This window comes from Ahaetulla prasina, chromosome 8, assembly GCF_028640845.1.
Source record: "Ahaetulla prasina isolate Xishuangbanna chromosome 8, ASM2864084v1, whole genome shotgun sequence".
Taxonomy (NCBI): domain Eukaryota; kingdom Metazoa; phylum Chordata; class Lepidosauria; order Squamata; family Colubridae; genus Ahaetulla; species Ahaetulla prasina.
This window is the reverse complement of record NC_080546.1, coordinates 90,686,956-90,711,116: the sequence shown is the minus strand read 5'-3', so window position 1 is coordinate 90,711,116 and position 24,161 is coordinate 90,686,956. Positions and strand designations below refer to the sequence as shown.

Sequence of the window (24,161 nt, the reverse complement as noted above, 5' to 3'; positions counted from 1 at the left end):
CACAGTTGTGTAAATAAAAGGGGCTTTGTCGGGACCGAGACTCTGCTTCGTGGTTTTTAAGGGAAGCCTAGGTTAGAACACTACCTGGAACCGCGTAGGTGAAGCAGCTTTTCCTCATCCTTTCTACCAGAAAAGGAGATCGGCATTTCCTAGGTTGGAGGGATGTTGCGCCATTTGATGTGCCTGGACCGTGAAAGGTCCTGATTTGGAGCCCTGGAAATTGAGGTCCTCTCTTTCTTCACAGGAGTGGCATAGCATGGGCGGTGGCAGCCATGCGAGCTTCCTTCCACTGCAATGCCAATGAATCTCCACCCCCTGCTGAAGAGAGCACTTCTGGAGGTGAGTGGGAAGGAGTCCAGCCGCTGGGCGGAGGGACCGCAGGGAAGATGATTAGGGGCACCGGAGGCTGAAACATATCAAGAACGGTGGCGGGAATTGGGTACATCCAGTTTCATGAAAAGAAGGACTAGTGGTGGGGAGGAGAGTTTGACATGATAGCAGTCTTCCAATATCTCAGGTGTTGCCCCAAAGATGAGGGGGTCCACCTGTTCTCCAAAGCCCCTGAAGGCAGGTCAAGAAGCAATGGATGGAAACTCATCAAGGAGAGAAGCAACCTAGAACTAAGGAGAAATTTCTTAACATTGAGAATAATTAGTCAGTGGGAACAACTTGCCTCCAGAAGTTGTGAATGCTCCAACACTGGAAGTTTTTAAGAAGAAATTGGACAACCATTTGTCTGAAATACTATGGGGTCTCCAGCCTGAGCAGGGGGTTGGACTAGAAGACCTCCAAGGTCCCTTCCAACTCTATTATTCTAGTCTATTGATTGTTGTCTGTCTCATGTCCAAGGGGAGCCTGTTCTAGGACCTTCCCCTCCCCCATTCTCTTGAGGGCATACCAGAGGTCATACAGTCCCGTCCTCCCCTTGTTGAGCTAGCAAGATGGAGAAAACATAAATGAGCATTTGAGGTAGACCACACACAGGTCTCAAGGCTCTCTCTAGGAGAAGTCGCCACAGTCAACTAACTCATCATGGCCAGCTTGCTAAGGGACAAGATTTACGCTAATGTCGAAGAAATGGTGGAATAGAATCATTTAAGAAAAAGATGCTAAGGGAGGGACAAAATGACATGTGAATGATACGAATTAAAATAAGAGTTTTAATGATTTTTAAATAATGAAATCAAAGTGTTGAATTGTCCTGAGGTGGGTTGTCCGGTGGTCAGTTGGCCATGGCGAGGTGTCTAGTGGCAAGCTGGCCGTGGTAAGTTGTTTCTACAAATGCCCCTCACTTAATTCTGTTTTAATTCCATAGATATGTATTTCTGCACTTCAAAAAAACAACGTTTTTGTTTTCCAGTGATAGCCCAGTTATATTTGTACCAAATGTCAAATTTGTCCTGAGGAGAATTTTCTCGGCATTGAAAGTCTTCTCATCCAGACTTAATGCAAGATCTTTCTCATAGTAGTTATTAAGTGGGCTGAATCTCATCACATCCCAGGCCTTTTATCGGGCCTAGAGCAGTGTTTATCTAACTTAGCAACTTTACAATGTGTGGATGGACTTCAACTCCCAGAATTCCCTAGCCAGCCCTGCAGCCATCTCCATGATGGCTGGGGAATTCTGGGAGTTGAAGTCCAACGTCTAAACATGGAGAAATGCTGGTGTAGAGATAAAACTTGGGAAAGCCTCAAATGTAGCATGGAAATGCATTGAGAAACTGCACAGGTTATCCTGGACTGTATTCCCACCTAAAAGTTTCTTAGGATTTGGAAGGAAAATAGTTTAGTTTGAAACAAGAAAAAAATAGAATTTCGGGGGAGGGGAGGGGGGTTTTGGAGGGAGGGGGGAGGGGGGATGGGAGGGAAAAAAATTTAATTGTTGTAAAACTTTTTTAATTAAAAAAAAGAAAAAAAAGAAAAAATAGAATTTCATTTCAAGCACTCAAACATCAAAAATGGTTGTGTTAGCTTAGAAAAATGGAAATTGCTTAGAATTATTAAGTTTCACATTCAAAATTCTGATAAGATTTTTTTCTTTAGCCCTATTGGGGAAGTTGTGTATGTATAAGGGATTACCTCTGATTTTGTTAGCAGTTCAGGAAAATCGTTATGAAAACAGCTTAATATCCGTTATAATTATAATTATTCTCATTGAAACCTGGTGTTTTTGTTTTGCTTTGTTAAAAAATCAGAAAACTGGAGAAAACTTTGCAATGTAAACATCGATTTAAATATCTGATCACAATAGGCTTACTACTATTGCTTATTATTTAACACGAGTAGTGAGTGATACAATGCATACTGTATTTTTCGGAGTATAAAACGCTCCAGATTAAAAGACACACTTACCTTTTTTTGGGGGAGGGAAAGAAGAAAAAAAATCTGTCTCTGCGTCCCAACAATTTTCCTCCTTGCAGCAAACAGCCTGCTTTTAGTTTCATTTTTGTTTTCAGCACATTCAGCCTGATTAGCACAAGAAAAAAAAAAATCTGCCTCCCAGCAACTTTCCTCCTTGCAGCAAACAGCGGAGGCCCGCGCAGCAATAGGCCATGGCAATCCCTTCAACCTGAAACAGCTGAGGGTCGGGAGGCTGATCCAACCGACAATCAGTTGCTTGTGCTAATCAGGCTGTGCTGAAGCTGAAAGGGGCTGTTTTCTGTTTGCTGCAAGGAGGTAAATTGCTGGGAGGCAGAGACCAACGGTTGGGGGCCGGCGGGTGGGTGGGGCTACATTCGATGTATAAGACGCACCCAAATTTTCACCCTCTTTTAGGGGGGGAGGAAAGGTGCGTCTTATACTCTGAAAAATATGGTAGTTATCTAGAATTAAGATGAAATGTCCTAACAGAACAATTAATCGGTGGAACGACTTACCTCCAGAAGTTGTGAGTACTCCAACCTTGGAGCTTTTTAAGACAAAAATTGGACAACCATTTGTCCGGAATGGGATAAGCTTTCCTGCTCGAGCAAGGGGTTGGACTAGAAGACCTCCAAGGTCCCTTCCAACTCTGTTATTCATATGCTACTCGAGGGTGATTTATAGACTTCACATTTCTTGAAAATTTGCTTTGCAAAGGCCTTCACGGCATTGCGAGTAGGCAGGAGGTGAGGAGATGAGTTGTAGACTTCACATTTCACAAGATGAGCCCAAGTCCAGATGGCTCTTGAAAACGCATCTTTGGGACATGCACGTCCCCCAAAAAAGAGGTAGTCAAGCTATTCTCCAAAGCAAGACAAGAAGCAATGGGTGGAAACTCATCAAGGAGAGAAGCAACTTAGAACTGAGGAGAAATTTCCTGACAGTGAGAACAATTCATTCATGGAACGACTTGCCTCCAGAAGTTGTGAATGCTCTAACACTGGAAGTTTTTAAGAAGAGATTTGTCTGAAGTGGTGTAGGGTTTCCTATCTAAGCAGGGGGTTAGACTAGAAGGCCTCCAAGGTCCCTTCCAGCTCTGATATATTATATTATATTATATTATATTATATTATATTATATTATATTATATTATATTATATTATATTATATTATATTATATTATATTATATTATATTATATTATATTATATTATATTATTATATTATATTTTTTTATTTATTTATTTTGTCAAACACAACAATATATATAAGTATAAGCATGAAATAACCACACAAAATGAATACAACCAAAGGGAACATTAGGACAGGAACGGTAGGCACACTGGTGCTCTTATGCACGCCCCTTATATTATATCATATTATATTATATTGTATTGTATTGTATTGTATTGTATTGTATTGTATTGTATTGTATTGTATTGTATTGTATTGTATTGTATTATACTATACTATATTGTACTGTACTGTACTGTACTATACTATACTGTACTGTACTATACTACATTACATTACATTACATTACATTACATTACATTATTTATTTATTTATTTATTTATTTATTTATTTATTTATTTATTTATTTATTTATTTATTTATTTGATTTTTATACCGCCCTTCTCCCGAAGGACTCAGGGCGGTGTACAGGCAAAATAAAACAGATAGTACAATATACAATTTAAAATGCAATTAAAAACTTATTTTAAAATTGTTTATATTATATATTATATTATATTATATTATATTATATTATATTATATTATATTATATTATATTATATTATATTATATTATATTATATTATATTATATTATATTATATATTTTTATTTATTTATTTTGTCAAACACAACAATATATATAAGTATGAGCATGAAATAACCACACAAAATGAATACAACCAAAGGGAACATTAGGACAGGAATGGTAGGCACACTGGTGCTCTTATGCACGCCCCTTATATTATATCATATTATATTATATTGTATTGTATTGTATTGTATTGTATTGTATTGTATTATACTATACTATACTGTACTGTACTGTACTGTACTGTACTGTACTGTACTGTACTGTACTATACTATACTACATTACATTACATTACATTACATTACATTACATTACATTATTTATTTATTTATTTATTTATTTATTTATTTATTTATTTATTTATTTATTTATTTATTTATTTGATTTTTATACCGCCCTTCTCCCGAAGGACTCAGGGCGGTGTACAGGCAAAATAAAACAGATAGTACAATATACAATTTAAAATGCAATTAAAAAACTTATTTTAAAATTGGCCTGAAAAGTATACAATGAACTAAAAACCCCATTTAAAATTAGTTAATAAGAAATTAAAATTTAATAAAATTCAATTTAAGCCAGCCCCGCGCAAATAAAAAGATATGTCTTCAGTTCGCGACGGAATGTCCGAAGGTCAGGTATTTTTTGTCCATACCTTTATTTATTGTGGACGGCACCCTGAGAAGTCCCTCTCTGTGAGAGCGTACGGGTCGGTGGGAGGCATATGGTAACAGATATAATATAATATTATATTATATTATATCTGAATGGACAGAAGCCAGGGAGGGTGGGATATTTATATTACATGTGAATATAATACACGTGTATTATATTACATGAATATAATACACACGTACATACGATACATGATGTGAAAGTAAGTTCCTATACTTGCCTATCAAGTATAAGAAAGGTTACCAATAAGGATAGGAATTGATAATCAATCCCTGTAATTACAGGCAGTGCTTGGTTTACCATCTTCAATTTAGGGACCATTTGGAATTACAACGGATCTAAAAAGAAAAAGGGACTTATGACCGTTTTTCCACATTTATGACCCTCTCCGCAATCAAAATTCAGAACGCTCGGCAACTGGCTCGCATTTATGACGGTTGCAGTGTCCCGGAGTCACGCGATTCTCTTGGGCGACCTCCTGTCAAGCAAAGTCAATGGGGAAGCCGGCTTTGCTTAACAATCGGGTTACTATGCAGCGATTCCCTTAACAGCAGTGGCTAGAAAGGTCGTAAAACGGGGCCAAAACTCACTGAACCAGTGAACTCCCTTAGCCACAGAAATTTTGGGCTCGATTGTGGTCGTAAGTCAAGGGCTACTACCCTGTATTCGGTTTTTTGGCAGGTAACCTCAAATCAGGTGATGAAACAGGTTTAATTAGTTAATAGTTTATGACTTGTCTCTTATTGTCCTCAGATGTGAAGACATTGGTCAGTAGATTTAACCTAAGACGTAAGAAAGGGAAGGACTATCTCGACAAAGAGACAGTAGCAGAAAGTCCATTACCCATGTTTTCCCGAAAATAAGACCCAGTCTTATTTTCTTTTGAGCACTAGGGCTTATTTGTGGGGGATGTCTTAATTTTTTCCCCATGTATGGAAGACCAACTTCTTTTGTTTGCTCCATGCTGGGGCAGGAGGCTATGTGGTGTGCCGGTGGTGTTGCCACGAGACAAAGGGTGGAGCTGCCCCATGCACCCTGCACCGGCTTACTTTAGGGCCCCCGCATCCAGGCTACCCACGCCCTGACACCTGCTTTGCATCGCGGCGGTGGCTCTGGCAACCTTGTCCAGCAGGACCCCACGTGGCTGCCTGCTTGCTCGCAGCCGCAATGGAGAAGGAGGCTGAGCGACACAGCAATGCCGCGGCCACGAGGCAGTTGTCGGGCGTGAATGGCCTGGCTGTGTGGACCCCGAGGTAAGCCAGTGCGGGGTGTGTGGACAGTAGTGGGTTTCACTTACCTTCGCTACCGGTTTGGAACTGTGAGCTCCTGCATGGCTGTTGTGCCTCGTCCTCCCTCCTCTCCTCAGCTGGGCCCCTGCCGTCACTTCCTGGGCCTGCTATCAGACTCCGAGTCTGATAATGAAGATGAACGGCCTGTCATGCCTCCAGCCCCCGGCCCTGACCCCATGCCCGGACAGGATGTCAGGAATGAACAAACAAACCTCACTCCTACAGCGTGTGAGCAGGGAGCCAGCCACATGCTGGAATTACCGACAGCAGATCCAGCGGAAGAGAATTCACAGTGGGAGGATCCTCGCTTCCGAAGATCTGAGAGGCGACACCAGCAGAAGGAAGGGAGGGGCAGGCCTGGATAAATGCTGAGTCATGGAGCCACACCCCACAGCCTATATAAAGGACCTGCTTTTGGCGTTCCAACTTTGAGCAAGCAAAGTCTCATCTAGTTTGCTGAAGTCACAGCTTGGACTCCTGCCTGCCCTGAGAAACCTGGAAGGAATTTGGCAAAGCTGCAGAGGCTTCGTTGCTCCGCTTGATACGGACTTCCTAGACCCGGTTGTCGGAGGGGGAGCGGGACACGAAATCGGTGCTTCCGCGCATGCATGGTGCTTCTGCACATATGTGGTCCCTGATGATAGGCAGGTGGGCAGAGCCTCCTGCTGCTGCCACTACAGGTTCACACGAACCGGGGCGAACCGGTAGAAACCCACCACTGTGGTTGGGGCAGCTCCACCATCATCCCTTGCCTTACCTCATGTCAGTGGCACCACGAGCGACCAGACAGAATGGATGGGCAGGGGGCTGCACACGCACTTAATAGGGCTTATTTTTTGGGGGGGTGGGGTTAGGTCTTATGCACATGTGTAAAAAAAAACATGCTAGGGCTTATTTTCAGGATAGATCTTATTTTGGGGAAAACAGGGTATTTCCAAATCAAACTGGAAAAAAATCCAATTGATGTAATCACAATTCCTTATTTAGCACCCACTTTAAAGGAATCTCTTAAGTTTCCTAAAATCTGATTTTCATTGCAATTGCCAGACCGCATCTGCTATGACGGACGGTGTGATTTTAAACCGCTGGCTTTGTTCGCTGCGTTGACTTGTTTTCCTGCTTTAACAATGACTACGCCGCTGAAGTACAGGTGGTCCTCGACTTACGACAGTTTGTTCAGTGACCGTTCAACGTTCTCAAAACAGGACTTATGACCGTTTTAAACACCTACAACCGTTGCAGGATCCCCGCGCTCACGCAATTTACATTCCGATGCTTGACAATTGACTCACATTTATGATGGCCGCAGTGTCCCAGGGGGGTCACCTGATCCCCTTTTGTGACCTTCTGACACAGCAAAGTCAAGGGGGGAAGCCAGCTTCACTTAATGACCATGTTACCAACTGCAGTGGTTCGCTTAAGAAATGGGGCATGAAAAGTTGTAAAACGGGGCAAAATTCACATAACACGTGTCTCATATAACGACAGATGTTTTGGGCAGGGTTGTGGTCGTAAGTTGAGGACTACCTGTATAGCTCTTCTTTATTTATTTTTTTATTATTGAATTCATTGTAAGAGTGCAAAATTTCTACTGAAGACAGCACCCAATGTTTTGGGAAGAGGCGTATCCATGAGGGATGTCCACCCTACATCGCTCATATTGGGAGAAAATTCTTGTGATCTAAGCCAGGGGTCAGCTACTCTCAGTATTATTATTATTATTATTATTATTATTTATTAGATTTTTATACCGTCCTTCTCCCGAAGGACTCAGGGCGGTTTACAGGCAGAATAAAAACAATAGCAATGTACAATTAAAACAAAATTTAAAAACTTATTATATAATTGGCCGAAATTTAAAAACATTTAAAATCTAAAAACCCATAAATTATCTAAAAAATTTAAAATTAAAAAACTTATTATATAATTGGCCGAAATTTAAAAACATTTAAAATCTAAAAACCCATAAATTATCTAAAAAATTTAAAATTTAAGCCAGCCCCGCGCGAGTAAATAAATACGTTTCCAGCTTGCGGCAAAAGGTCCAAAGGTCAGGCAATTGGCGCAACCTACTCTCAGCTCCTGAGCTCTCCCCAAGAAAGGTATTGGAGATAGCCAGGTGAGACACCTGGGGACTCCAATATATCTTCAAGATAAGCTTCACCTGCTCCCCTTCGTGGATTCTTTCATGTGGGACTCGCCCTCCCAGGCAGAGGTCAAACTTGTTGTGACTGAGGCCCAAGTAGGCAGTAGGAAACTCAGTCAGTGTAAAAACAAACAAACTTTATTTGAACAGCTGAGAATTACGTCATTCTCAGTGTAGTTCAAGTAAATTAAAGATAATTCCCCCCAACACAAATTCCTCAGTCCTATCGCCAACCTTGGTCCAATTAGGCAAACTGCCAAAGGCCTTTCTTGGCAAAAGTTCAGAAGATGCCGATACAAAATAAATGCAACAAGACGAAGCTATCAATGTTGTTTTCCAGCAAAGAGCCCAAATGCCGTTGATGGTCTTTTAAGCCTTATGGGTGGGGCCAATCATCTCCTGGCCTTACTCCTGAGTTGTCCTCTCTGCTTGAGCTGCTCTTGCCTTCTGGCAGCTCTTCTCATGCGTGCATTAGGAACAGGTTCTTCCTGTTGCTCTGCCTCACTACTGTCAGGCTCTGGAGGCTCCGGAGTCCACACATCATTCCCTAATGGCCCTGGCCCCACCTCTACCTCCGAAACAGAGCACTCATCCGGACCTTCCCCAGCCTCCAGGACTGGCCCATGTTCTTCCTCAGCCTGACTCTGTTGCCAGCTCTGCAGGCTGCTGGCAGACCACAACAAAACTCATCAAAGGGATGGATGGAGTATCAGATGCAACCTGCATTTGTTTTGAACATGTCCATCGCATGGAGTGGAATCTCAGACTTAATCGGCTGGCATCTACAGCGAGACCACATTAGGAGCGCTGGACGTCTGAGCCAGAGCTTTCAAAATGCTGGCCCCCTGGCCCCTACAGGGGTGTGGTTCTTCTTCCTGGGAGAAGGACTTGTCGCTGTCCCTCTTTGCATTGCCAGTTCTGCTTTGCAAAATATCTTGAGCTGTGGCAGCGCGGCAGTGGTTAGAATGCGGTACTGCAGGCTAATTCTGCTGACTGCCAGCTGCTAAGCAGTTCAGCAGTTCGATTCTGACTGGCTCAAGGTTGACTCAGCCTTCCAACCTTCCGAGGTCGGTAAAATGAGGACGTAGATTGTTGGGGGCAATAGGCTGACTCTGTAAACCACTTAGAGTAAAGCACCGTGAAGCGGTATATAAATCTATTGCTCCTTCCTTCCTTCCTTCCTTCCTTCCTTCCTTATGGTTAGAATTCAGTACTGTAGTCTAACTCTGCCGACTGTCAGAAGTTTGATCCTGACCGGCTCAAGGTTGACACCACCTTCCCTCGTTCCGAGGTGGGGAGGGAGGGCCCAGGTTGTTGGGGGCAAGAGGCTGACTCTGTAATACCACTCAAAGAAGGCTGTAAAGCCCTATAAAGCAGTCTATAAATCTTAAGTGCCATTGTTATCTGACCATTGCCTTATCAAATGCGCAGAATATTTCTGATTGACACCGGCAGCATCAGTGTAATTTTCTCTTATATTTTTTTTTCTTCCGTAGCTGATATTATTTCAACTATTGAATTCAACCAGACGGGGGAATTATTAGCCACAGGGGACAAAGGCGGCCGTGTTGTTATATTCCAGAGGGAGCCCGAGGTACGTCTCTTTTAACCCTTTAAACGTCTCCAGTTATTGTCGGGGGAACTCTGTCTCTTGAAGTGTTGAACTACGAGAAGCTCTCCTTTCTCTGCCCAAATTCCAGGTTACCCCAAAACCTTTCCCGGCGCCTTCTTCTATCCCCCCAAGTACCAAGTTTGCTTTTTTTTGTTCTCAGTGGGAGTTTTTGTTTTTCACATCATTTGACTTTTGTCGCATTCGTTGCCGATCCCGTGCAGGGAAAGCCCTTCCCTGTCCGATTTCCTTTGAAAAACTCGCAAAGACTGGTTTGGGTGTGGTTGCGCCGTTGTGCCTTTTTCACCGAAGGAGAAGCCAGCTGGGGCGGCAGGAATAGGCATCCGGATCCTGCAGTGAAAGGATCTTGCATTTTTAAAGAAGAGCTTATGCAGCCCTCCGAGAGTTCGAGGAACGGCTCCCCCACAGATGGCAGGAGAAGAATGACTTACGCCAGGGAGCGTAGGAATAACCTCTAGAAAGGCAGAGGCGGAGGGGTTAATTTTAGGCAGGGCGATCCAAAGAAACTGATTCACTGCAGAGCACATTGAGTGGGGCAGGGTGGGGGCAAGGGACTGGGTTCTGATCCATTAATGCGGATTTGAAGCCAAGATCTTGGCGGGAGGTCCTTAGTGCTCTCAGAGCTCGGTTGCTACTGATGACGCTACCTAGTTTGGGTCATGAAACATCTGCAGGAGAATCACCAAGCTCAGAGAGCATCAAGGACCTCACAGTCGTCACCCTCCTCCCCCTCCTCTTCCTCCTCCTCCTCTCCGTTCTAGCACTGATTTTGTTACCTAGTTGGGTCATGAAACATCTGCAAGAGAACCACCAAGCTCAGAGAGCACCAAGGACCCCACAGTCGTCATCGCCCTCCTCCTCCTCCTCTTCCTGTCCATTCTAGCACTGATGATGTTACCTAGTTGGGTTATGAAACATCTGCAAGGGAACCACCAAGCTCAGAGATCACCAATGACCCCTCATGTCAACCCGGAGCTATACATATTCTTCTTTAGAAAGTCTTGGTGTTCTGGAGCAACACATGAAAACCAGTAGATTGGAGGCACTCGGTGGCTTGCAGCTAATGTTCAGTGTGGCTGTTTCCTTCCATCTACAGAGGAGCCTGAAGGGACACACTGAGCAGAGTTTTGGTCCCAGCCAGGAGGGGCTCTTTATTCAACCCTCTGTTTGTTTTTTCAGTGTGGATTTTTATCTTACTCTATTGTGTAGAAGAACAGAGAGACTGAGTGATGGTTTTCTGAAAGATAATAGAGTAGGGTAGGGTAGAGTAGAGTAGGATAGAGTAGAGTAGTGTAGTGTAGAAGAGAGGAGGGGAGAAGAGGGGAGGGGAGGGGAGGAGAGAGGAGAGGAGAGGAGAAGAGAAGAGAAATAAGAGAAGAGAAATAAGAGGAGAGGAGAGGGAGAGGAGAGGAGAAATAAGAATAGAATAGGAGAGGCAAGTTGTGGCGAGACGAGGCGAGGCGAGGAGAAGAGAAGAGAAGAGAAGAGAAGAGAAGAGAAGAGAAGAGAAGAGAAGAGAAGAGAATTCTCTGTTGGCCAAGTGTTGATTGGACACACAAGGAATTTGTTTGGTGCATAAGCTCACAGTGTACATACAAACAACAAGGTGATAGGTGATAGATCATAAATCATTGCTGCAATTATTACTTATCAGATACAAACAACACATGATAAATCGTAAGATACTCACAGGAGAAGATAGTAGGAAAGATGACAAGAGGAGAAAGATGAGAAGATAAGAGCAATATAGCTCTTAGCTACTACACGGATAAATATTTTTAGGCCTAAGACAGTGCTGTGGGAATTAGGTGTTTAGCGGAGGGATGGACACAGGGGAAAAAGACATATATTTGTGTCTTGTTGTTTTGGAATTCAACACCCTGTAGCAGCATCCCGAAGGGAAAAGTCGAAGCAGTTTACGTCCAGGATATGAGGGGTCTGTAGATATTTTCTGAGCCCTCTTTCTGACACACCCAATATACAGGCCCTGAATGGAAGGAAGGTTGGTGGCGAGTGTTTTTTCTGTAGTCCTAACTATCCGTTGAAGTCTGCGCCGGTCTTGTTTGGTGGCTGTGCCAAACCAGACAATTCTAGAGGTACAAATGGACAGATTTGACCATCCCTCTCTAAAATTGTTATCGGCAGGTCCCCCGTTTCGCTGGCCTACTGTGAGAATACATAAGGGAATTCACTTCCGAATCCAGGCAGGGCCAGGCTGTCCAAGAGAACAGGCACTTAGAGGAGAGGTAGAGGAAGGTGCAGGATCGGCCGGGGGGGCGGGGGCAAGGCCATGCGGAAGAGTCCTGCAGGTAACACGACTCGGTTTCTGTGCTCATGCCAACCGGAAGTTATGTGTTCGACAGAGCCGAAAAAACTGCATTGCAGTGCTCAGTGTGCGTTCACTGGGGGAATCTTCACATTAACAAGGTATACGATGGGAAGTCTCAAGATGTGTGTGTCGGCTTGGACACTCTCGTCCATGCACAGTCATAAATAGAAATGCCAACTGTTGGCCTCTCCCCCCCCCATCGCTGCCCCATTTCTCAGACTCGGCCTGAACAGATGAGTATGGCCCCCCTAATATTCTTCCTTGAGAGGCTGCCTCTCGCCTCCCCCACTTCCCACCCGTTATCCAGAATATATCATGTCTTCCAACATCAGTGAAGCAAGTCTTCTGTTTTTAACACATCTGCGGACTTAGAAATAAAGAAAGCTCAAACTGCCCAAGGAGCTGCTGATCCAGTTCTACAGAGGAACGACGGAATCTGTCATCTGCACCTCTAGAACTGTCTGGTTTGGTTCTGCAACCAAACAAGACAGACACAGACTTCAGAGGATCATTAGAACGGCAGAAAAAACAATGGCTACCAACCTGCCTTCCATGGAGGACCTGTATACTGCACGAGTCAAAAAGAGGGCGGTGAAAATATTTACAGACCTCTCGCATCCTGAACATAAACTGTTTCAACTCCTACCCTCAAAACAACGCTATAGAGCACTGCACACCAGAACAACTAGACACAAGAACATTTTTTTCGTGAACGCCATCACTCTGCTAAACAAATAATTCCCTCAACACTGTCAAATTAACTACTAAAACTGTATTACTATTATTATTCTCTTCCTTACTAGTATCTATCTCTTCCCACTTATTACTATCACCATGTTGCTTGTATCTTTACAACTTATATTGTTTTTATTGTTTCCTAGTATGATTTGATTGCTTATTAGTATCGTATGACTATCACTAAGTGTTGTACCTTATGATTCTTGATGAATGTATCTTGTCTTTTTATGTACGCCCAGAGGTGGGTTTCAGCAGGTTCTGACCAGTTCTGGAGAACCGGTAGCAGAAATTTTGAGTAGTTTAGGAACCAGTAGTAAAAATTCTGACTGGCCCCACCTCCATCTATTCTCTGCCTCCCAATTCCCAGCTGATCGGGAGGAAATGGGGATTTTACAGTATGCTTCCCCCTGGAGTGGGGAGGGAATGGAGATTTTACAGTATCCTTTCCTGCCACGCCCACCATGCCACGCCCACCAAGCCATGCCACGCCCACCAAGCCACACCCACAGAACCGTTAGTAAAAAAATTTGAAACCCACCATTGTGTACACTGAGAGCCTATGCACCAAAGACAAATTCCTCGTGTGTCCAATCGCACTTGGCCAACAAAGAATTCTATTCTATAAAAGCATGGGTTGCGTTTGAACAGTTACGTTCCCTATTTTGGGTACATTTTAATTCCACTTGCCCCGTGGGCAGGTTTTGTTTTTTTTTTTGTCCTAGTTGCAATTCAGTGCTTTAGAATCGATTCCTGATCCTGGTCATCTATTTTTCTTTGTGTCTCTCACTTGAGCAGTTTTCTTCTGGATATAATCTAAATTCCAAAAGGTTTTCCGGCAGCAGCTGCCTCGCTAATCCAACCCTAGTGGGAAAGTTTGCTACTCGGTCACTCTGTCTGGGCATCCGACCTCCGCCAGAAGATTTATGGGGCAGGAGTAGGGGGCAGTTTTGAAAGTTACCATCGTGTTAGTAGAGCAAACTGGGGCTCCCCTCCAGAGCCGCCATTGGGGTGGGCGGCATCGCCAAGTCTGTTCTTTCTTTAAAAAAAACAAATTTTATTGATTTTCTGTTAATTACATTTCTTAGTGTTAAATAAACATTGTGTTGTCTGGGTATTTAATTTGCTTAACGGTACAGATTCCATTCTTAATCTCCATTCCTTTTTTCCAACCACTGGTAGAATAAGTTCCATGTTTGATAATATTCTGTCTCTTCTTTCTGTTTGATTTTCAATGTCAGCCTATCCATTCCATATTGTGTGAAGGTAATCCTCGCTGCTCTTAATACTAATGTAATACTAAATACATACTTTTCGTATCAAATTTTTCTGGTATCATCCCTAATAAAAGCAGTTCAGGTTTAAAATCGACATGTTTCCTTACTATCTTTTCTAGCCATCTGTGTATTTTTGCCCAATTATTTTTTCTATTATAAAAAGTTTTTATTGGTCAAAAAAAATTTATGCAAATACATATCAGGTATGGTAAATTTTCATTTTTCTTATACATGATAAGAATTTTACTCAAAATTTTAAACACATACAACAGCCATATGGCAAGCAGGTGATCTGAGTAGCTAAGTTTCAATCTTACACAATAAGGAAGGGTCAAGAATAATCAGAATATCATACGAAAGAGAATAAGGAAAACCAACACAATACCAAATATCTTTGTCACTTCCTAGTTTTGGATCTCAGAACTCTGGGTTCAGCCTGACCCAACTCCAGGGCCGCAACAGCGGCAGCCGCCTCCGCCCATGGTCTATAACCTCCCTTCTTCAATTCCTGGGTCATCTAAATCCAGGAGGGCTTTGTGTTCCTCCACGTGTAGGCAGCCTCCATAATTGTACTAATTTTTTTCGTAATGCCCTCCCGGAAAATCATCAATCCCTCTGGCATCAGCCATCTGAAGCCCACTCCCTTCTGGTACAATTTGCTTGATAAAAAATAATATTTCTTTCTCATTTCACGTACCTGTCTGGGAATCTGCCTCAGAATGGCTATCTCCCTGCCCCTATAAGTCAGTGCCCCACTCCTATGTTTTCTAAGAATTTCATCTCTCGTCTCTCTTTTCACAAATTTGACATGAACCTCTCTAGGAACTGCATGCGTGCGTGCATATTGTGAATTAACTCTATAAACTCGATCCACATCCCAATTCATAAAATCAACACCTCTCCCAAGAAATTCTCCCAACAGTTTAGTCACAACATCTCTCAAGTCTTCTTGGTCCACTTCTTCCAAATTTTGAAACCTAAGGAAATAAGACATTTTATCCATCTGTAGTCCAAGCACAGCATTGCTTGTCGTCTCCCTCTTTTCTGCACTGCCCGCATCTCACCCTCAGACCTTCCACTTTCTGCTTATTTTCTGCTGAGACTTGTTGAGTATCCTTTAAATCCTTTTGGATAGTCACAATTTCTGCTCTTATTTCATCAGTTTCTTGTCCATATTAGATAACTTTTCCAGAATTCTCTCCATTTCTCCAGCAGTTGGTCTCTGACCTTTTGCCATTTAAAAAAAAATTTTTAAAATCCTCAGGCAAGCACAGTATCCTTATAATTTCCTCCGGATCCACCAGGGGGCACTCACAGGAGCAACGAGTCCAGAGTACAGTTAGTCAACCAGGAAGCCGAAGGAAGTGATGTCATCAAGATTCTCATAGTGAAGGCGGAAGCTGGGCGCCACCATTGTTCCCCAGAGGAGGGGCCTCAAACCCTCCCTCCTAAATTTCTCCATCACCTCTTTCTCCAGAGCTCCACAAAACCGGTAATCTTGTTATTTTAAGTTCTCCTCTCTCCAAAGTGATTCGTACTCCTTCCAGTCGCAGGGAGAAAAACCCCCGCACTCCGGAGTACTCCACTCACATTGCCGATATCCTTCCTTCTTCATTCCTCAATTCTTCTCCGTTCCTGTTCACCACCAGGCTGCTGCAATTATAAATCCAAAGCCCGGTGTCACGGGCACAGCGGCCCAGGCGACGACCAAAATAATGGCCGCGGCCTGTGGCCTCCGAACCCCGCCGAGCCTAGGACGCGCCAGCATCGGTCCCCCCAGTCCTGTATATCGGCTGGGAGACCCCTGGCGAGCCGTCCGTACGGCAGGTGTCCTTTTCGGAACACCTGGCCCCTAAGGGCCTCGGCGGCGGCCGGATTCGGACACTGGAGGCAGGAGAAGCCTTCCAGACGTCCGTTGCCACCGGATACCGGAAGTCGTCTCCTGCCCAATTATTTTTTTAGCACAAGTCCACCACGTATGATAAAATGTGCCCGTTTTTTTTTATTACGTTTCCAGCATTTGCTAGACATATTTTTAAACATTTTAGCTAACCTAAGGTAAAGGTAAATGTTCCCCTCGCACATATGTGCTAGTCATTCCCGACTTTAGGGGGCGGTGCTCATCTCTGTTTCAAAGCTGAAGAGTCAGCACTGTCCGAAGACATCTCCGTGGTCATGTGGCCGGCATGACTCAACACCAAAGGCGCACGGAACGCTGTTACCTTCCCACCAAAGATGGTCCCTATTTTTCTACTTGCGTTTTTTACCTACTTTTGAACTGCTAGGTTGGCAGAAGCTGGGACAAGGAACGGGAGCTCACCCCATTACGCGGCACTAGGGATTCGAACCGCTAAACTGCCGACCTTTTGATCAACAAGCTCAGCATATTAGCCATTGAGCCACCATGTCCCTTCACTTAGCTAACCTAAATGCCACCTATAAAACATTTTATATACATTTTCTTTATGTTCTTCTTGACCTGAAATGCCGGCTGCCTGCCCCGGCAGTCGGTCCAGCTGGAAGGCAGAGATAACCGCTGATTGTCATATTTCTTTCTTCGCAGAGCAAAAATGCGCCTTACTGTCAAGGCGAGTACAATGTTTACAGCACTTTCCAGAGCCATGAACCTGAATTTGACTATTTGAAGAGTTTGGAAATAGAGGAAAAAATAAACAAGATAAAATGGTTGCCGCAGCAGAACGCCGCCCACGCTCTTCTGTCAACAAACGGTAAGAAAACGCATGGTTAACCCTGATCACAGTCCGGCAGCAATGATGAAATCCATTTTTTTTAAATTACCGGTTCTGTGGGCGTGGCTTGATAGGTGTGGGCATGGCTTGGTGGGCGTGGCAGGGGAAGGATACTGCAAAATCTCCATTCTCACCCTATTCCTGGGGGAAGGATACTGCAAAATCCCCAATGGTTTTGCCTGTGCAAAAGGTGATCAGGTAACCACGGGGCCGTGCAATTGTCATAAATATGTCAGTTGCCAAGAGTCCGAATTTTGATCACGTGACAGTGGGCAACAGTCATAGGTATGAAACACGGTCATAAAATTGAGCGCAAGTTGGTGTTTCAATTTTTTTTCAACTTCGTGCAAGCCGGGAAATACCTGTGTTATGTTAAAAACGAAGTGATGACGCTACTATTAATCTTCTCATAGTTCCCATCACCAATCTCTTTCCACTTATGACTGTATGACTATAACTTGTTGCTGGCAATCCTTATGATTTACATTGATATATTGACCATCAATTGTGTTGTAAATGTTGTACCTTGATGAACGTATCTTTTCTTTTATGTACACTGAGAGCATATGCACCAAGACAAATTCCTTGTGTGTCCAATCACACTTGGCCAATAAAAATTCTATTCTATTCTATTCTAAAAGATGAAACATGTTCCTTTTCATAACTCCGATGGCTTTTTGGTTTGTTTCAAAGATAAAACGATTAAATTGTGGAAGATTACCGAGCGAGATAAGAAACCCGAAGGGTACAATTTAAAAGACGAGGAAGGCAAGCTCAAGGAATTATCTATGGTGACCTCACTTCAGGTGGGTGCTCGGAATATTTCGCTTCCTCCCCCCCTGCCTTGTTTAGATTGTAATTCTTTCTCTTATTTAAAATATCTCTTGCACGGTTTCAATTCAGGGGAGCCCTCTAGCACAGCTGCCACCAACTGGTGGTCCGTGAGAAAATTTTGGTGGTCCGCAGAAAAATTATCTGCATTTTTTATATTGCATTAAATCAGGGGTCCTCAAACTCCGGCCTTTCGGACAGATACGTGCAATGAACGTTTGTTGCTGCAGAGAGTCTCCCCCTTCGGGGTCTTTTCGTGTGGGTCGGAGGAGGGCAGAAATTCCAACTTGGGGTCTGCTTCAGCCTCCTGGTGTGGGGCTTTGGGTGAAGGCTGGAGGGAAGTTGTGCTGATGGCAAAGAGCCGGAGGGTCTCGTTCCAGTGGGACTGCATCATGGCCTGGAATTGGCTGACCATCTCAGCCCACTGAGCCTCCAGGTGCCGATACCTGGCCTTGCACTCCTGCAGGTCTTGCCTTTGCTTTGAAAGTCTATGCTTGTAGTCCTCAGTGAGGTGCTTCTACTGACCCTCCTTCTCAGTCAGATCCAATCTGAACTGAGCTATATGGCCAACCCTTTCTCATGGTGGCTCTTTAGCTCCAATAACTGCTTCCTGTTGGGGCCCTAAGGAGCCCAGGTGGGGAGGCGAAGAGTGGCTGGGAGGGGAGGGGCGAGGAGAGGCTGGTGAGGCGCCCCTCGATGTGAGTGACATTGAGTTGGCCACGCCCACCCAGTCACATGACCACACCAGTCATTAGGCAGATCATATTAGCGGTCCGCGGGATTTAAAATTATGAATTTAGTGGTCCCTGAGGTCTGAAAGGTTGGGGACCCCTGCTCTAGCAGAAATTCCATAGCGTCTCAACAGGATTTGAGTATATTTATTAATTTGTTCACTTCTGTGAATAAGCATTCACATATTTATTCACGTAGTTACTTGTTATTCTTATTATCTCTGTACCAAGACCCGGGAATCATAGCTGGTATTTTTTAGCCAGTTCAGACAGGTTCGCCCGAACTGGTAGCGGAAATTGTGAGTGGCCCCGCCCACCCGACCTAGTTCTATGCCATCCTATTTAGGCACATTTTTGAGGCCCGGGCGCATGCGTGGACATGTTCCCGCTCACGTTTGCAAACTGGCAGGGAAAGAAAATGAATAGTACCCCTGCCAGGAATGTGAGTTTAACTCACCGCTGGTGATTACTGATCCAATCTAAAGTTGACCTGAATTGAAAGCAAAACTGATCGTTTACTGCAAATTCTGTTCCCTGGAGAAGTTGGTGGCACCAAATTTAGCAAAAATCTATCCCTCCCCGAACATTATTTAGGGTGGCCCAGGATGGCGCTCCCACAAAACAGCCTCAGATCGATTGCAAAAGTATTTCACTCTTATCTTCTTTTTGGAACCATCAAAATAGTTGCGCAGCCCGATTTTGTATTTTCACGTGCCTTCGTGGAGCGAAATCCTCCTCGTTTTGTCTGATTCGGCTTTCACAGCCTCTGCCATGTCTCAGGTTCTGCACAAAGGGATGCATCAAGGGCGACTTGGTGAGAATACAGGAAGTCCTTGACTTACAATAGCTCGTTTAGTGACCGTTCAAAATTAACAACGGCACTGAAAAAAGCGACTTAAGATCACTTTTGAAACTTACGACCGTGTTTCTTTTTCAGATGTAGAGGTAGCGTGTTTTTTTTTTGCAAAACGTTGTACAGGAAGTCATCGACTTCGTGGCCACAACCGACCCAAGAATTTACGTTGTGAAGTGAGAAATCTGTTAAGTCCCCTTTTAGGACTTTTCTCGCCACGCTTGTTAAGGGAGTCACAGCGGTCGTTGAACGAGTCGCGCAGTTGTTCAGCGAATCCGGCTTCCCCTCCCCCCTCCCATTGACTTTGCTTCTCAGAAGGTCGCGAAAGGGGATCCTACCGTCATAAATAGAGAAGTCAGTTGCCCAGTATCTAGATCACGTGATTTGCTGGTTTGCTACTGGGCGCCTGTGGGCACGTGTGCTCGCTTTGCAGGCCCGTGGTGCGCATGCGCAGAAGCTTCTATGCAGGCACAGAGCGTTTTTGATAACGTCTAGGTGGGTGGGTGGAGCCTCATGTCGCCACTACCGGTTCGCCCAAACTGGAGCGAACCGGTACCAAACCATCACTGGGATGCAGCAATGGTTGTGAGGCCAAAAAAACGGTCGTTAAGTCAGGATTTTTTTCCAGTGCCATTGTAACTTTGAATGGTCACTAAGCGAACTGTTGTAAGTTGAAGGCTACCTGTATGGTCCACTCCCTTCCAAAGCCCCCCTCAAAGAAGAAACTTCTTGTATTTGTGTTGTGGTCCGCCAGCAGTCTGCAGAGCTGGCAATGGAGTCAGACAGCGATGAGGCTGAGGAAGAGCGTGGGCCAGTCCTGGAGGCTGGGGAAGGCCCGGATGAGGGCTCTGCATCGGAGGCAGGGGTGGGGCCAGGGCCATCGGGGAGTGAGGTGCGGACTCCGGAGCCTCCAGAGGCTGACAGTAGTGAGGCAGAGGAACAGGAGGAGACCGTTCCTAATGCACACATGAGAAGAGCTGCCAGAACGCAAGAGCAGCTCGAGCAAAGAGGATGACTTGGGAGAAGGGCCAAGAGATATTTGGCCCCTCCCATAAGGCTTAAAAGACCAGCAACAGCGTTTGAGCTTTGCTGGAAAACAACATTGGTAGCTTCATCTTCTGCTTTTTCTAGGTCTTTCATTTATTTTTGTGACTTCTGAACATTTGCCAAGAAAGGCCTTTGGCAGTTTGCCTAATTGGACCGAGGTTGGTGATAGGACTGAGGAATTTGTGTTGGGAGGAATTTACTTTAATTCAGTTGGACTACGCTGAGAATGAAGTAATTCTCATCTGTTCTTTTTTTTTTGTTCAAATAAAGTTTGTTTGTTTTTTCACTGACTGAGTTTCCTACTACCTACTTGGGCCTGGGTCCCAACAATTTGTTTCTGCAGGTGCCTGTGCTGAAGCCCACTGACTTGATGGTTGAAGTCAGCCCCAGGAAAATTTTTGCAAACGGCCACACCTACCACGTGAATTCCATTTCAGTCAACAGCGATTGTGAGACGTATATGTCTGCAGACGATCTCAGGATTAACCTCTGGCACTTAGCCATTACCGACCGGAGCTTCAGTATCCTTTGGCGTCGCTTCCATGATCCTGTGAGAAGGGGCATCGCCCCCAAGATTTCGGGCACCTCAGATGCGAACAAACATCGGTGTCCCATGCAAACCATTCTCCCTTTCTCCATTATGCGCCTAAACAGTCCTACTAAAAAGCCGCGGTGGCGCAGTGGTGAGAATGCAGTACTGCAGGCTACTTCTGCTGCCTGCCAGCTGCCTGCAATTTGGCAGTTTGATCCTGACCGGCTCAAAGGTTGACTCAGCCTTCCAATCTTCCGAGGTCGGTAAAATGAGGACGTAGATTGTTGGGGGCAAGAGGCTGGCTCTGTAAACCGCTTAGAGTAAAGCACCGTGAAGCGGTATATGTATAAATGCTATTGCTAGTCCTTCCTTCCTTCCTTCTCTCCTTCTCTCCTTCCTTCCTTCCTTCCTTCCTTCTTTCCTTCCTTCCTTCCTTCCTTCCTTCCTTCCTTCCTTCCTTCCTTCCTTCCTTCCTTCCTTCCTTCCCTCTCTCCCTCCCTCCTTCCTTCCCAGTGGTTAGAATGCAATATTGCACGTTAACTCTGCCCAGTGCCAGCAGTTCGATCCTGACTGACTCCAAAGTTGACTCAGCCTTCTGTCCTTCCGAGGTGGGTAAAATGAGAACCCAGATTGTTGAGGGCAAGAGGCTGACTCTGTAAACTGCTTAGAGAGGGCTGTAAAAGCCCTGTGAAGTGATATATAAGTGCTATTGGTAGTCCATCCGTCCTTCCTTCCTTCCTTCCTTCCTTCCTTCCTTCCTTCCTTCCTTCCTTCCTTCCTTCCTTCCTTCCTAGTGTTTAGAATGCAGTATTGCACTTTAACTCTGCCCAGTGCCAGCAGTTCGATCCTGACTGGCTGAAGGTTGACTCAGCCTTCTGTCCTTCCAACGTGGGTAAAATGAGGACCCAGATTGTTGGGGGCAAGAGGCTGACTCTGTAAACCGCTTAGAGAGGGCTGCAAAGCACTGTGAAGCGGTCTATAAGTCTAAGGGCTATATTGCTACTCCCCTAAAACACGACTGCCTCTTTTTTCTCTCACACTCCAAAATTACAAAAAAACTTCTCTTGGCCTTTCCTTGTTCATCTGCCTTGTCTGCTCTTTTCCTCTCCGTGACCCACATACGAAAACATTGCTAGAAAAATGAACGGTTGTAGACCAGGAGGGGGGAACGAGGGTCCTTTTATGACTTGTGGACTTCAACTCCCAGAATTCCTGAGCCATCAGGGGAGGGGAACGACATATGGCTGTATTAAAATGGCTGGCTCGGGAATTCTGGGAGTTGAGCCAGCAACTCCTGAGCCATCAGGGGTGGGGAACAAGTCCCAGAATTCCTGAGTCAATAGGGTGGAGAATAATGGCTCTTTTATGACTTGTGGACTTCATCTCCCAGAATTCCTGAGTCAACAGGAGTGGGGAACTATGGCCCTTTTTTGACTTGTGGACTTCAAGTCCCAGAATTCCTGAGCCAGCAGGAGTGGAGAACTATGTATGGCCCCTTTATGACTTGTGGACTTCATCTCTATGGCCCTTTTTTGACTTGTGGACTTCAGGTCCCAGAATTCCCGAGGCAGCATTCCTGAGCATGGCCGGCTCAGGAATTCTGGGAGATGAAGTTCACAAGTCATAAGGAGGCCATAGTTCCCCACCTCTGCCTTAGAACCTGAGTCTTACCTATTAAAATGGCCGGCTCAGGAATTCTGGGAGTTGAAGTCCACAAGTCACAAAAGGGGCCATAGTTCCCCACCTCTCCTCTAGACAACAAACCTCTATGATTGTGGTGGAATAGCCAGCTAGGCTGGAGGGACGGCGTGAAGAGCGGGCTGAGTTTGGAGTCCTTGCGTTGTAGGGAGAGGCATCCAGAATCCCTGAAGCCTTATCCGACCATTCCCAAGAGGATGCAGTCAAGATTCTTGTAATACAGGCACCAAGCAAGGAAGCGTCCGCTTGAGACTGGCCACGAGAAATTCTCGGTTGCTGGCGCCCGGCGATGATTTTCCTTAACCGGCCTTCCCAACGCAGACATTGTGGACATCAAACCCGACAACATGGAGGACTTGACCGAAGTCATCACGGCCTCGGAGTTCCATCCCCACCACTGCAACCTCTTCGTCTACAGCAGCAGCAAAGGGTCCCTCCGATTGTGCGACATGAGGGCCTCGGCGCTCTGCGACAAGCATTTCAAGAGTAGGTTACAGAGCCGCCTTCTCCCCGAGCTTTCAGCGGTGGGGGGGGGAGAAGGGTTGTAACAGTAACAGAGTTGGAAGGGACCTTGGATGTCATCTACTCCAACGCCCCCCCTGCTCGTGCAGGTGATCTATACTAGGGATTCGAACCGCCGAACTGCCGACCTTTCTGATCGACAAGCTCGGCGTCTTAGCCCCTGAGCCACCTAGTCAGGCTAAGACATTTTGTTGGGGGGGAGGGGCGGTGAGACATTTTGTTGGGGGCTGGGGACATCCAAAGGGTTCTTGGGTTAACTTTTTTCTTCCTGTGGCTTGAGAAGGACGAGGGTAGCTGAGTCTGTCCCGTCTCGGCTGCAAGATGGGGCGGGGGGGGGGCGCGCGGCCAGATTTGCAACGGTTACAAACGTCTCGCCCGGTTTAGCTTTGTTTAAACCGAAAAGGCGGCTTGCAACGGCAACTGTTGGACACAGAACCAGGTTTACTTCCTCTCTCGTGGCCAAGAGACATACTCTGTACCAGGGGTCTCCAACCTTGGCAACTTTAAGCCTGGCGGATTTCAACTCCCAGAATGCCCCAGCCAGCTTTGCAAGTGGAAATATGCAAACGACTTCACAAAATGAGAAATGTTAAATGTCGTAGAAAAAGCAGCTGTGTAGAAGTGTGACATACTTCTAAATTTTCTTTCATTCCTTCCCTTCCTTCTTTCTTTCCTTTCTTTCCCTCCCTCCTTCCTTTCCTTCCCTTCCCTTTCCTTCCTTCTCTTCCTTCCCATCCTTCCTTCCCTCCCTCCCTTTCCTTCCTTCCTTCCCGCCTTCCCTTCCCTTCCCTTCCCTTTCCTTCCTTCCTCCTTTCCTTTCTTCCTTCCTTCCTCCTTTCCTTCCTTCTTTCCCTCCCTTCCTTTCCTTTCCTTCCTCTCCTTCCCTCCCTCCTTCCTTTCCTTCCCTTCCCTTTCCTTCCTTCTCTTCCTT

The 24,161-nt window shown here is 45.2% G+C and overlaps 2 protein-coding genes across 3 annotated transcripts in view; one reads left to right on the top strand and one right to left on the bottom strand.

Moving 5' to 3' along the window:
- LOC131203518 (atherin-like) overlaps positions 1-23,078 on the bottom strand; it is a 41,318-nt gene extending 18,240 nt beyond the window's left edge. The window contains exon 1 of the mRNA XM_058193821.1: positions 22,893-23,078. Within this exon, the coding sequence (XP_058049804.1) occupies positions 22,893-23,078 (186 nt within the window). The remainder of the gene's footprint in view (positions 1-22,892) is intronic.
- LOC131202956 (serine/threonine-protein phosphatase 2A 55 kDa regulatory subunit B gamma isoform) overlaps positions 1-24,161 on the top strand; it is a 47,131-nt gene that overhangs the window by 16,449 nt on the left and 6,521 nt on the right. The window contains exons 2-7 of one of the 2 annotated variants that reach the window (XM_058192679.1): positions 245-339; positions 9,792-9,889; positions 16,830-16,995; positions 17,710-17,822; positions 20,822-20,999; positions 23,030-23,194. In XM_058192679.1, the coding sequence (XP_058048662.1) occupies positions 273-339; positions 9,792-9,889; positions 16,830-16,995; positions 17,710-17,822; positions 20,822-20,999; positions 23,030-23,194 (787 nt within the window). In that variant the 5' untranslated portion in view covers positions 245-272. The remainder of the gene's footprint in view (positions 1-244; positions 340-9,791; positions 9,890-16,829; positions 16,996-17,709; positions 17,823-20,821; positions 21,000-23,029; positions 23,195-24,161) is intronic. The other variant, XM_058192678.1, reaches the window with a different exon arrangement.